Below are 14,217 nucleotides of genomic sequence, written 5' to 3'. Positions count from 1 at the left end.
GAAAATACCAACTCAATCCGGTATAAAAATAAAAAATTCCAAACAAAAAATCAAAATATTTTTCCTTTTTCTCTTTTTAAAAAATATTTTTTTCATCAAATATATTTATTAATTCAAATGATTCTAATATGAACACGAACAGAAATAATATGCAAATGTATGAAATAATCATTCAAGTATCTAATATTATCATTCTAGTAATAATTTAAATTTCTCAAATACATAAATATCATTCAAAAGTCTTAAGATATCAAAGTCTTAAAATAAAATCCAATTGTCCAAACATTAATTCTATTTCAACAATATTAAAATCTTAAAATTAAAATTTAAAAATATCAATTTTTAGTCTAAGTGGATCAACCCAACTCAAACTCACCTAACTCACAAATTAAGTAAATCGGGTTACAATTTGACAAATATTGTAAAATTTTTCAATTTTTCATTCATATTCTGAACCTTGGTGAACCGAGTTGGCTTGAGACCCATTTTGACACTTCTAGATACATGTGTAATAAGTACACATCTGAGGAAGGTTTATGTAATTTGATTTTTAAGTTTACAAACCGTATATATAGTTAATCGGCCCTTTATAAAATTAGCTGCACTTGTTAGCATAACAGTTATAAGCTTACAGGTTAGAATTGATGATGGACTACGTATGAAATACTTTTTGGTTTATTATCTTCTACATTGCTGTGTCTGGTTTCTGCAATAGTGCTTGGTTTTTAATACAAGTACTCCATTTTGAAAGTTTTTTGGTTTTTCCTTCTCCACTTTAGATAAGGTATTTGGTTAGCTTATTTTAAACTTGATTTCAATATTATTTCCCCTCTTTCTGTGACGCTGTTGTTATCAATTCCGATAATGACGCAAGTCAAGGTTAGGGATGAATTCTGGTAATGATGCAAGTCAAAGTTAGGAAAAACTTTGTAGATCTATATACGGGTATCGATCACTAATTCTCTTATCAACAATTAAACAATTCACTTCAATTAATTTTCTCATCATTAACGAAACAATGTACATTAAAGGAACCGAATCTAAATTTGGACTCCCCGTCAGGGTGTAAAAGCAATCTAAGATAGCACCTTTTATGAGTTAAATTTACATTGATTTGGATTGCTATTGCTCCCTTACAAGAATAAACTATATGCAAAGCTACATGGTGCCAAAAACATTTCCTTTTTATTTAAGCATTTTGAACAATTTTTTTTGTTTTTTGAGAAGCAAACATTTTGAGCATGTAATCCTAACGATAGTTGATCCCTTGCTATAATATTATAAGGATTTAAAAGCTTTGCACATTATTAACTGATAAACCACACAAAAATAATCAAATCAAAATTTTTTCGCAGGGGGAATCAACCAAAATATATTGGTATATCTTACATCTTCACAAAAAAAAAAAAAAGTAGTTCCCAGGGGGGAATCTGACAAATACTATACTATCTCACGCTTAGGCATTTAAGAGTTTTCTGATTCCTGCTTTTTGCTCTTCAGTGAGCCTAGTTGGGAACTTGATGTTAAACTTTATCCTCAAATTCCCCTTCTTTGATGGATCTTTTGGAAGTGGCATTCCTTCTCTTGGGACAACCTCTTCATAATTGGGATGAATAACATTGTTGATTGGTATGGTTAAGTTTCTACCATCTAGGGTAGTGAGGTGCACTGTATAACCAGTTAATGCCTCTGCAAGAGAAATCTTCTGGGTGACAACAAGGTCATTTCCGTCACGAGTGAAGACGCCATGCGGTTTTTCGTCAATGATGAAAACAAGGTCTGCAGGCATCACGTTTGGCTGTTCATTTCCCTTTTCAGGGAATGTGATCTTTGTTCCTTTCTTCCAGCCAGGCTTGACATTAATGGTCAAGATTTCCTCTACTGGCATGGTTTTTCTGCACCACAAGAAAGAGAATGCGTCAATAATTGGTTTGAGACAGAATGAAAATTAACAAGTAATTATCAAAAGAAACTGCAAGTACACTCTGAATGCACATTAAAATAATCCTTGAACATCACAATTTCATTCAAAAAGATTATGTGTATACACGCCTAAAGGGGCATTACTCATAAGATCGTAGAAAAAAGAACACTTTCCAGCACAAGGGTTTATAATAATGCATTTTTGTCGTGTTAGCATAACTAAACAATGATTATAGAGTAGAAGTTCTTTGTCAGGCACTAACTAACTTGTTAGATCAATAACCCTTATTATTTCAAGCTTAAATTCCATAAATTCATTACTGGGAATGACAAGTACCAAAATAAATTGAAATAAAACACTAACAGAACATCCACCACCACCATCCGTCAAATGCCTCACAGACAAACTGAAGTAATTATTGTATAAGAAGTTAAAACCTGGAAAATTTTCTATATTAAAAATCCCAAGGCAAAACTATCGCAATTAAAAGTGTTTTAATTCAATTTGGAGCTATAGTAAGAACTTCAAGAATGTCTTGAACACAAAGATGAGAGGGTGTACAAACTTTACTGCGTATAAAAGATAAACTGCAGGATGTTTCAAAATACAAATAGCATTGTTGATTATAATTACTAGAAAGTAGCACGCAATTTTCTTCTTCAAACAATAAAGCAAACGACACTAACAAAAAGACCGTTTAAGCATTAACCATTGTGTAAACTAAAACACCTATCAATGGAGGCTTGAACATTGCACACAGAAGATGGAATAGATGCACCAAAAAATAAAGCAAGTCACTGGATAGCTAAAATAGCATTCACAAAGGACAGCCGATGAGCATGTTCTCAAGTGTAATTTTTCAGGCCAAGCAATCAACATAAGTGAAAATCGCAGACTGCAGTCATGAAAATTGGGATCAATTAGTTTCTCCTTAGTGAATCCATTTATACTTTTTCTGCAACCAATTGAAAGTTCAACCATTTTCAGTCATGCACAAAATTAACATGTTAGATATCATATCACATACACAACAACAAAAACTAAGAAACCCAGAAGATTCTCAAACATAGAAGAAGAAATAGCATGGCAATAACTTCTACTCACCCACTAGCATCTGCAATTTCTCTAGAGATCTTCATCTTCTTTGTAGTCCCTTTATATATCTCCTCAAGAGTGCAGGGCAATTTACTCTCAATGGGAGGAGCTTTCCGAGATGCACCTTGACTCATATGTACTCCTCCCCCTTCCCCAAAAGATGCAAACATATCATCACCAAACATCCCACCAGGGAACCTTGATCTCATGCCACCACCACTGCCGCCACCACCTCTCCCACCCATTCCACCAAATGGGCTTGAGAAACCAAAGAACTCTGCAAAAATGTCATCGGCATTCCTCGGATTGAACCGAAACGAACCCGGGATATCTCCTGTGGAGAAGAAAGTAGTTCCAGTTCCAGCACCACCAGCATCAGGAGGAGGAACCTGACCCTTCAGACCCTCTTCTCCATATTGATCATAGATTGCTCTCTTTTGGGGATCACTAAGTACCTTCAATAATCACAACGGAAAAAAAAAAAAAAGAGTAAGAATCACCCCCAGACCAACCTCTCTATTAGATTTCACTGTTTCACTCCTAATTTCAGAAGAATAAAAACTCAAAATTTTGCATACCCTAATGAAAAAAACATTAGAAATCACAATAGCAGATGAATTAATTCACTCCTAATTTCAGAAAAAGCTACAAAATTGCAACATCCCTATGGAAAAACATCAGAAATCACAATAGAAGAAGAAGAAGTGAGCAACACCCAGATGAAATATTTGATCTAGTTTCACTATTTAACTCCCAATTCCACAAAAAGATAAAAAAAAAAATTGCAACATGCTTATGAAAACATACCTCGTATGCTTCGGAAATCTGCTTAAACTTAGCTTCAGCTTCTTTCTTGTTGTTGGGGTTCTTATCAGGGTGCCATTTCATAGCAAGTTTCCTATAAGCCTTCTTCAAGTCGTCGTCTTTGGCGCTCCTATCAACCTGCAAGATCTTGTAGTAATCCACACCCATCGTTGGTGGTGCAGGTGTTTTTTCTTCCTCTACTCTTTTTTTCTTCAGGGTTTCGGTTGTAATACTCCTTCCTTGCTATGCTATGTGCTATCTCACAAAACAACTCAGAGAACTTGTGCTTGGAATTTGAGGTTGTTGATGATAATGGTGTCGAAGGAATACGGTGTTTAAATCATTCGGGTATTGAAGTTAGTGTTCTACAGGTGCAGGATCTCGATCATGGTGGAAAGTTCCAGAAACTTACACGGTTGCGGTTGATGGTTTTCTATTTCTTCTAGGATGTTTTGGAAAATCATTGATTGATTGTAAGCTGTTATCTAGTTTAAAATATATTTTTTTCTCCGTAAATATTAGTTATTATTATTTATTATTACTCTTTCATTATAATTTGTCGTGTAATAAAAAAATTATTTTAAAGTAATTATTATTTTAATTTTTTAATATTATCTTAATTACATTTTTTCGTTAATACTTCTTATAATATTTTGTTTTATCTGTGTAGAATAATTTGTGATGATTATTATTTTAGAACGGAGTTATTTAATAATTTTGGTTGGTAAAAAAGATTTAAATCATAATTTTTTATTTTTTTTCTTCAATTGTCAAGTGAATTTTATTAAATTTCTAGTTAAAAATATTTAATCAACAGTTTATTTTGTAGTGTAAAATATTTTGAGAGAGAAATATTGATTATAAAAAAATAATTGATTATTGGAATAAATTAATTAATTTGGTCTTACTCGAACACTTATAACATAATATAATGCTATCTAGTTTTGCCATCTAATGTGTATGAAAAACAAGATAAAAAAGTTTATCAAATTCATATCTTATCACAAAGATAATCTCCCTACATTTAAAAGATATAAAATCACTTATAAATAATTAGTTAAAAATATTCTTTTGGTTCTTATGTTTAGTAATTCTTGCTTTGGTCTTTTACATTTTAAAATCATGTTTTAGTCTTTTTAAATTTGTAATGTTATTCAAAATGATTAGTTTGTCACCAATCTCACACTAATATTATAAGTGTTTTAAATTTTAATATAATTAATTTTAATTGCCATAATTTATTAATTTCTTTAAAATTATAAACCCATATTGTATCTTTGAATTTTCCAAGAGATGATTTGGTTGTTAAGAAGAAAATGTGATTTGAAAGAAATTTTTTACTATTTAATATGGGTCTTACCAAGGACAGACAATATAGGTTGATTGAAGTCATCCATAATTTAACAATGAAAATCCATGGGATAATGAAATAGATGCAACTTACTAGTGGAAAATGAAAGATTTATAATCCATGATTTTATTATATTTTTTTTTTCGTTTGTGAGAATCAAAGACATTGTCAATGGATTTACAAGGGGGAATTTAAAAATTCTGAGAAATTTTAAATTCTAAGAATTTCAAATACTTCAATTCAAATTCTTTTATTTTCAAAATTTTATTTTTGGATAAAAAAAATTAAAATGATGAGGGTGAAAAAAAATGAATGAAAAAAAATAAGATATGATTGGTGTGTTAGTTATAGGTGTTCCTCTACGCTCCTGGATCGATGTTGCACGAGCTCAAACGGTATTTCTTAAAGAAAACTCTAAGAAGAAAATTTCAATTTCTCACATTTTAGAAGGAAATTGAAATTCCAGATTTTTAGTTGTTTAAAATTCTGTTTTAAAATTCCAAAATTTTAAATTCTTCACAAAAAAATATCCTAACAATGAATTCTATATTACAAAAATTCAAATTCTCTGATAAATTACTTTACTTAGTTAAAATTTTCTATCCAAAGACACTCTTAGAATAATTTGGTTGCTAAGAAGGAAAGATTATTTGAAAGGAAAATTTTACTATTTAGTGTGCTTCCTACCAAGGACAAATGCACTTATGTTACTTTGAGGGGGGCCTTGACTTGATCCCCATGACTTTTTTAATATATATATATATATATATATATTAAAAAAGGAGAACAAAAAAATATGAATGTAGATTGATTGAAGTCGTCACCAATTAAACATAGTCTACTAATGGAAAATAAAAGATTTATAATCCATGATATTATCATAGATTTATTTTCATCTGTGAGAATCAAAGATAGTGTTAGTAGATTTATAACAACTTTTACACTCTTGTTTAACCAAGTTAGACTCCTTTGACGATCATCGATTTGAGATAAAAGATAATTAGAATCTTCAATGATATTATATTTAAGATAATTATATATATATATATATATATATATATATATATATATATTAGATATATTTTATATAAAAGGAGGGGGAAATATATATGAATGAAGGTTGATTGAAGTCATCGGCAATTTAACTATGAAAATTCATGAGAAAATGAAATAAACACAATTTGCCACTAGAAAATAAAAGATTTATAATCCACAATTTTTTAATCAATTTAAGATTAGGGATAATAAAATAAAGAGGTTAATGGTTATACTGGTTAGTGTCAATTTTGACATCGTCAATCAATTAGAATCTTAAGAAATATTATATCTAAGATAATTATATATATATATATATATATATATATATATATATATATATATAATGAATGTATAAGATAAAAGTAAATCATACATAACTCCATGAGGTTTAAAGAAATCACTTATGTCTTTCTATCTTTTGAGAAACATACACATGTTTATCCTAAGGTTTAAGGAAATTAAACACACCTCCCTTCTGTTTTTAAAACCTATACAAACCTCTAAATATAGTCTAAATATTTGATAGTAACAAGTCATGTTCGTTAACAATTTTGATTATTAAGGCTAAAAAAACAATGTCAAAAGTTGAAAAAAATGGTGTGGTAGTTATTAAAGTTACACCGGTGTAACTTTGACAACAATGTAACTTTAATAACTATTAGACCATTTTTATAATTTGATTTAGAATATAATTTTTATTAATTCAATCATTGAATTATATCTACATATTATCAAGATTGTATGTATCAAATTTTGTCAAAATTGAACAACAACAAGAAGAAGAAGATAAACAAATGGTTCATATTTTAATATATTTTAAAATATTTATATTACGTTAATTTTAATTTATATAAACGAAGTAACAAATTATTTTGGATTAATATAAAATTTTACATATGTGATCTATGTGAAAAAAAAATTCAATCTAACAGTGAGTTTTAAGAAAATATTATTCAATTGAAAGTTATTGAATAATATAATAGTTATCAAAGTTACATCAATGTAATTTAATTCCTCCTTTATATATGTGTGTGTGTGAGATTTGACTATGCAAATGATAATATTTAAGATTTTTTATATACAAAATGTTTCATTTCATCCTTTATATAAGAAATAAATAAGTATTTTTTTGTCCTAATTATAAGAAATATAAACCTATTTTAAAATGTATGATATAAATTATAATTTTTCTTTTATATCCTTCATTTGATAAAATTTATTAATGGAACACTAACTTATTTTCGCGTGTATTTATTGATCTATTAACACTAGAAGACACTATGGGTAGAGGTATATGATTAGAGGTATAGTGTCATTAAATTAACTACTACTTCCACATAAAATAAAATAAACTACTATTTAATCCAATTAATTTAGAGGTGTTTCAATGGGGTTCAACCATACGGGGATAAAGCGTTGGACTTGGTGAAGATTAAATCATGGAGTTGGATCCAGGCTAAGGTTCCTCGGTGCTCTTTCTCTTTTTATGAGGGGAATTGTTAGGGGCACCCAGCAACATTGCTGGTGCACCCAACAATTTTTCAAAAACCCCAAAATACCCCTGAACATTTTTCTTTTATAAAAAGCTATTTTTTTTTCATCGTTGCTTTCTTTGTTTCTCTGTGGTGCTTGTGTTGTGCGATATTTCTCCGTGCTGGTTGTGCTTGTGCTCTGCTTTGGTGTGATATTTGTCAACTAAGGTACATAGTTTTTCTGTGTATCATTGTTTATTTTGGGTAGTGGAATGATGTAAGTGTCTGATTTGAAGCAAATGAAGAACATTTTCCGCGAGATTCCACAGAGTTTTCTTCCGCTGTTGACATTACTACTGCGGAAGAAGCTGTCTTCCGCAGTTGTAATGTCAATAGCGGAAGAAATCTTCTTTCGTGGAATCTCGCGGAAGACATCTTCCGCGAGACTCCACGGAAGAAGTTGTCTTCCGCAGTTGTAATGTCAATCGCGGAAGAAACCTTCTTCCGTGGATTAATTTGTTTTATGATTTTTAGTTTTAATATTATTTTGAACGTTATTTTGGTTAATTCTATTTGTAATTTATGTGAAACATAAAAATATATTTCTTGGTTGAAGTGTTGATTTTTTTGCCTAGGTTGAAGTATTTTTTGGTTAAATGAACTTTGTTGTTTATAATTTTGAAATTATGTAATTAAAAGTTGAATTTGGTTGTTGTTAAAATATTGATGTATATGTAGATTAAATATTTGTGTGAGGTTGTCAAATGTTGAATTAGTTCGATATTCATAGTTTGTAAATTTTTTTGGGTTGCTGTATTGTTCAAATTATTTAGTTGAATATTGAATTAGGTGATAGTTATAGTTTGAATTAAGATGGACGAAGATTAATGGGCATATTACAGTACGATGTCCGAAGAAGTTGATATGGATTTTCAATATGAACAAGATTGTGGTGTGAATGAAGGACATGTTGATTGTTCAGACGCTTTTAATACTTCTCAGTTAATCATGTCGATCAGTTTGAGTTGTTTGGTCTAATGTATGATTTGTGTAAAAATTAATATGTCGTGGTAGTGTCCTAGGTCTTTGCAACCCGAGAAGATGTTTTGCAGTGGACTCGAACGGTTGCCCATGAAAACAGTTTTGTTGCAGTAATTATGAGGTCTGATACATATACTGGTAGCAGAGGAAGAACTTCATTTGTGTTAATTGGGTGTGAAAGGAGCAGTAAGTACAAGTGTAGGAAGAAAGAATTTGTTAGAAGAGACACAGGCACTAGAAAATGTGGTTGTCCCTTTAAGATTCGTGGAAAACCAATGCATGGAGGTGAAGGTTGGACGGTGAAGCTGATATGTGGGATTCACAACCATGAATTGGCAAAGACCTTAGTTGAACATTCATATGCTGGGAGATTGACAGATGATGAGAAGAATATCATTGCTGATATGACGAAGTCGAATGTGAAACCAAGAAACATCCAGCTAACGTTGAAAGAGCACAACGCCAACAGTTGCACCACAATCAAACAAATCTACAATGCAAGAAGTGCATATCATTCTTCAATCAGAGGAGATGACACTGAAATGCAACACCTAATGAGGCTCCTTGAACGTGACCAATACATTCATTGGCATAGATTGAAGGATCAAGATGTGGTGCGTGATTTGTTTTGGTGTCACCCAGATGCAGTTAAGTTATGTAACACATGTCATCTTGTTTTTTTGATAGACAGTACCTACAAAACAAATAGGTACAGGCTCCCATTGCTTGACTTTGTGGGGGTGACACCAAACGGGATGACTTTCTCTGCTGGGTTTGCATATCCGGAGGGTGAGCGCGTGAACAATCTTGTATGGGCATTGGAATGGTTTCGAGGCCTTTTTTAAGAAACGATCGCTTTCCTGTTGTTATTGTCACAGATAGAGACCTAGTCCTGATGAATGCTGTGAAAGTTGTGTTTCCGGAGTGTACTAATTTGTTGTGCAGGTTTCACATAGACAAGAATGTGAAGGCAAAGTGCAAATTGCTAATTAGTCAGAAGAATGCCTGAGACTACGTAATGGATAGCTGGGGTAACTTGGTAGATTGTCCTTCGGAACAGGAGTTCCCTGAGCAACTTCAAAGGTTTCAAGTAGTGTGTTCCCCGTGGCCAATGTTCGTTGACTACGTATGTGAGACATGGATTGTCCCACACAAGGAGAAGTTTATCACAGTCTGGACGAATAAGGTGATGCACCTAGGCAACACAACAACAAATAGGTATTTACATGTTTTATTATTTTTGTCAAGTTTGTTTAAATGATTGTTTTAGTATAAATGATTGTTATTAATTTGTGTTGTCTGTTGTGTGTTTTAAATGTAGGGTTGAATATGCTCATTGGTCTTTGAAAAGGGTATTACAGAATAGCGTTGGAGACCTCTGTAATGTTTGGGATGCAATGAACAACATGATGACACTGCAACACACTGAAATTAGAGCATCATTCGAAACAAGTACGCATGTCGTTGGTCATGTTTTTAAGAAAACCTTATACAAGAGGCTTCTGGGAATGGTGTCAAGTTACGCTTTAAATGAAATTTCGATTGAGTTTGAGCGCGTACGTCATTTCAAAGACAATCTGTCTTCTTGTGGTTGTGTCTTGAGAACCACGCTAGGTCTTCCTTGTGCATGCGAGCTACAAAGGTATGATGGAGGCAACATCCCATTGGATGCAGTCCATATGTACTGGAGAAGACTTAGTTTTTCAGACCAGGGGCTATGTGAGGCCGAAGTGAGCATCAAGGAAGAGATGGATAGAATATATAAAAGATTCAAGGAACTTGATGTTTGCGGGAAAGTTACTCTCAAGAGTAAACTCCGAGAATTCCCGTTTCTCGATGAGACCTCTATGTGTCCTTCTCCAACAAAGGTTAAGACAAAAGGTGCCCCGAAGAAAGAAATGAAAAGAAGCGAAAGATTGACAAAGCGTGATCCATCTTATTGGGAGTATGTTGATGCTTATCATTCGGTTCAAAACAGCAACACCTCAGTCAGACCCAATGCATCATCTTTTGAACCACCGAAGCCAGCAAGGATGATCCCGATGTTGGATCAATTTGCGCCATTTATGCATGGTTTCATTGAGGACGTTGTTGATGTAAAAGCGGATGGTAATTGTGGATATCGATCAGTTTCCGCTTTGTTAGGTATGGGAGAAGAGTGTTGGGCCATGATGCGTAACGAATTGATTAAAGAACTTGGCAAATGGTCGCAAGACTACATAAAGATCTTTGGTGGCACGGAGAGATATGAACAGCTGAGGTTGTCCCTACACGTGGATGGGTTATCCAAGGTATGTGTTTTTATGCTTTTTATTTATATAAATAATGTTTACATGAGTGACACGTGTATTTTTTTTGTGATTTAGGTTAGTATGGACAAATGGATGGATATAACGGATATGGGATATGTAATTGCGTCAAGATATAATGTAATCCTTGTATCGTTGTCACGACAACAGAGCTTCACATTTTTTCCTCTTAGAAGTCGACCACCGGCCGATTCTTCTACACACCGCATGATATGTGTTGGTCATGTGTTTGGCAGTCATTTTGTTCAAGTCCATTGAAAATTCGTTTACTTAAATAATTTCAATTATTGAATGAGTTGGTTTGTTTGTTTAAGTTATTATTTTAATTTCAATCACAACAGGTTTATCTGAAAGATCGTTGTCCCTTATCGCCTATGGCGTTGTTGTGGTCAAGCAATTCGTATCCGGAGGCAAAACAGTGGTCAACTGCATATGTAGGTGTAGGTAGAATGCAACACTACTTAAGCCTAATGACAATTAATACAACGCATGTAGACCTAAGCAGACACTGAACTTGTAATATTTATGTATCTATATTTACGATTGGATTTCTGTTCATGTAATTAATCAGTATTGAAATACTAATGAATTGTTGCGTGAACAAATTGCCTAGCTTGTCCATTTAAAAGCAATTACGTGATAGGACAATTACTGGCATGAGTCGACATTGATTGACGTGACACGACAATTACTGACGTGACACGACAATGCTTTACTTGTAAACTTAAAAACAAAAATGGTCACGGGTCTGTTAAAAGTGAAGCCATGCACCTGCCTGGGCCGTGTATATAAATGAGACATGGGCATGTCCATGGTACTCAACAACAAGTGGTATTCACAGTCTGTCAAAAGAAATTTTGATAAACAATGGCATTCTTAGGAGAAACTTCGTCTCAGACGATCGTCAACTCAAGGTTGGCATTCATTTTTCCAAATAGAGCCGTCATTCACAAGGAGTGTGAGGTTTATTTTCAAAGTTCTACTCCAGTGCCCATGAGAGTACCAAACATGTGCGATTTTTCAACTCTTAAAAGCATAATACGTAACACCCTTCAGCTAAACAACAATCAAGTGGTGGATGAAATTCATTACCAGCGACCGCTCGAAGATACAAGTAACAACATTCACTTCCAATGTATGCAATTGAAACATGACATGGATGTGAACACCATGTTAATGTGTAATGATCAATTTTCATGTGTTGGACTGATTGAGTTGTTATGCACCGTTGGTAGAACACCAAATGCAATTTTAAACTTACTTGAACGCCCCAACATCCCTACTCATGATGCGGTTCTGTATTACAACGGAAGGTGGAACATGCCACGCCAAAACAATTTTAAACTTACTTGAACGCCCCAGCATCCCTACTCATGATGCGCCTGTCATCTCTGGGGTAGCATCAGACACATGAGGAACATCCTCATGCAACTGAGGCACATCCTCAGGTCTCTCTGTAACGTCCTCACGCACACGAACTCGTTGCCTACGTGCTGAAGCAGTAGGCCTGCGATGCCGAGGAACATCTGCTTGATGTGCATCCTCACTAATGGCTCTACCTCTACCAGCTCCTAACGCACGACCAAAACCTCGTGTTCTAACCATGATCTGAAATCATGAAGAACATTTACTTTTTTCGGTCAAATTAAATATTCAAATAATTGGTAAAAAAGCTTTGTCATTACAAATTTGTTCAAACACATGTTTTGTATGTTTCTTACTAATTTGGTCAAATTAAGTTTTCAATGTTTCTTGGACATGATGTTCTCATGATATGTGTGACATTGTCACTTATGATATGTGTGACATTGGCATGTCAAATTTGTGTGACATTATGCTTGATTATGAGGGACATGTAGAATCAAGGCATGCCATTCTCTTCCTAACGAAGTTGGTTTGTGTGTGTTTATTCTTTTTGTTTTTTGGTTTAGTATTATGAAAATAAGACAAAGAATTTAGGAGACAAAATTCTCCTAAAAGCTGAAATTGAATAATTAAATAGTTTGCTAGCTTATCAAATGATTAGTCCTAAAGCTTTCCCAGATTTTCAAGGTTTTAGAGCTTACAGTCTTCTGAGCTTCAATGATCTGAGAGATAAGGTTCCCAGTCGTCTTCTAGATCATGATCCATCACATTTTGATGCAATTTTCAAATATTATAATCACAGGGATGATCTAGGAGCTTTGAGGTACCTCTATGTGAATGTGTGTATAAGATCAACCCCTTGCCATATTAGTTTCCCTTTGTATTTTGTCCCACATAAAGAAAATATAATATTAGATGGGAAACGTTTTATGTCTTTCTCTGTTATGAATTCTATTAGCCAGAAATGAATTTTCTTTTTAAGATTTCTGTCCAAAGTGGGAGAGACCTACCTAAAGGTTGAAGGTTACAAAAAGGGCCAAGGTTCACAAAAATGAATTTCTTCCACCACCTCTTCAAGTATAGAGAGTGAAGAGACAAAAAGGTTAAAAGAAAATTATTAAATTTAGAGAAAAAGTCTTTTACAAGGTAATTTGAGTTATTTTTATTTTTCATTCTTTACCAATTAGTTAGATTTCCGTGAGTTACTCCTCATTTCTATTAATCATGTTACACAATGTTTTTTTAAAAAGGTGATGATCTCAATTATCGACTAAAAAAAGTGATATGACACTGTTCTCGGGTTGCTATGCATAAAAAGAGGTTAAAAGGATATGCAAAGTAGTTCTTTGGACCAATTTATTTTAAATCCTATAAAAAGACAACATTATGTGCATGCAATCAATTGGTTTGGTTTGGTTTGGGAACCAAATGTTTTGGTTTACTCCATATGTCTACCTTCACAAATGAGATTCACTCATTTTTCAAGCCCTGCTATTCTTAAATGTAACATTGTGTGATGATGAGATGCGATGCTGTAATTGTGATTCACAGGTTTCTACTTATCTCATATGGCATCAGCTTTGAATCCCCATGCTTACAAGTTACAGGCTATTAGATTATATTAGACAAATTTCTTTTCAATATCAAAATAATTTTAGAAACAGAGTAAGACATGAACTTTGTTTTCTTGTCTCATATTTTTTCTTAATTACAAGTCTAACACTTGCATTCTGGTTCTACAGGTATCTATTACAATATTTAAATACAACTTCAATCCCATTTGAGTTTAGTGCATATTAGTATCCTAGCTTAGCTTGT

The 14,217-nt window shown here is 33.0% G+C and overlaps 2 protein-coding genes across 2 annotated transcripts; one reads left to right on the top strand and one right to left on the bottom strand.

Moving 5' to 3' along the window:
* Positions 1-1,281: 1,281 nt before the first annotated feature.
* On the bottom strand, positions 1,282-4,293 carry LOC114380418 (dnaJ homolog subfamily B member 1-like). Its single transcript, XM_028339460.1, has 3 exons — positions 3,827-4,293; positions 3,029-3,474; positions 1,282-1,895 (listed from the first exon to the last, which is right to left on the bottom strand). The coding sequence occupies exons 1-3, from the start codon at positions 3,989-3,991 to the stop codon at positions 1,457-1,459; spliced, it is 1,050 nt and encodes a 349-aa protein (XP_028195261.1). The 5' UTR covers positions 3,992-4,293; the 3' UTR covers positions 1,282-1,456.
* Positions 4,294-9,000: 4,707 nt separating this feature from the next.
* On the top strand, positions 9,001-9,734 carry LOC114378724. Its single transcript, XM_028337359.1, has 3 exons — positions 9,001-9,295; positions 9,413-9,551; positions 9,671-9,734. The coding sequence occupies exons 1-3, from the start codon at positions 9,001-9,003 to the stop codon at positions 9,732-9,734; spliced, it is 498 nt and encodes a 165-aa protein (XP_028193160.1).
* The last annotated feature ends 4,483 nt before the right edge of the window (positions 9,735-14,217 follow it).

The sequence above is a fragment of the Glycine soja genome, chromosome 12 (assembly GCF_004193775.1).
Source record: "Glycine soja cultivar W05 chromosome 12, ASM419377v2, whole genome shotgun sequence".
Taxonomy (NCBI): domain Eukaryota; kingdom Viridiplantae; phylum Streptophyta; class Magnoliopsida; order Fabales; family Fabaceae; genus Glycine; species Glycine soja.
This window is presented reverse-complemented; position numbering and strand designations above follow the sequence as displayed.

Excerpts from the sequence above, each read along its gene's own strand:
- LOC114380418 (XM_028339460.1), bottom strand. The coding sequence starts at position 3,991 with ATGGGTGTGGATTACTACAAGATCTTGCAGGTTGATAGGAGCGCCAAA. Across the intron at positions 3,475-3,826 it reads AGATTTCCGAAGCATACGAG|GTACTTAGTGATCCCCAAAA; the intron begins GTATGTTTTCAT and ends TGATTATTGAAG. Across the intron at positions 1,896-3,028 it reads GAAATTGCAGATGCTAGTGG|AAAAACCATGCCAGTAGAGG; the intron begins GTGAGTAGAAGT and ends CTTGTGGTGCAG.
- LOC114378724 (XM_028337359.1), top strand. The coding sequence starts at position 9,001 with ATGCATGGAGGTGAAGGTTGGACGGTGAAGCTGATATGTGGGATTCAC. Across the intron at positions 9,296-9,412 it reads CCTAATGAGGCTCCTTGAAC|ACAGTACCTACAAAACAAAT; the intron begins GTGACCAATACA and ends TTTTTTTGATAG. Across the intron at positions 9,552-9,670 it reads CTTGTATGGGCATTGGAATG|GTTTCACATAGACAAGAATG; the intron begins GTTTCGAGGCCT and ends TTTGTTGTGCAG.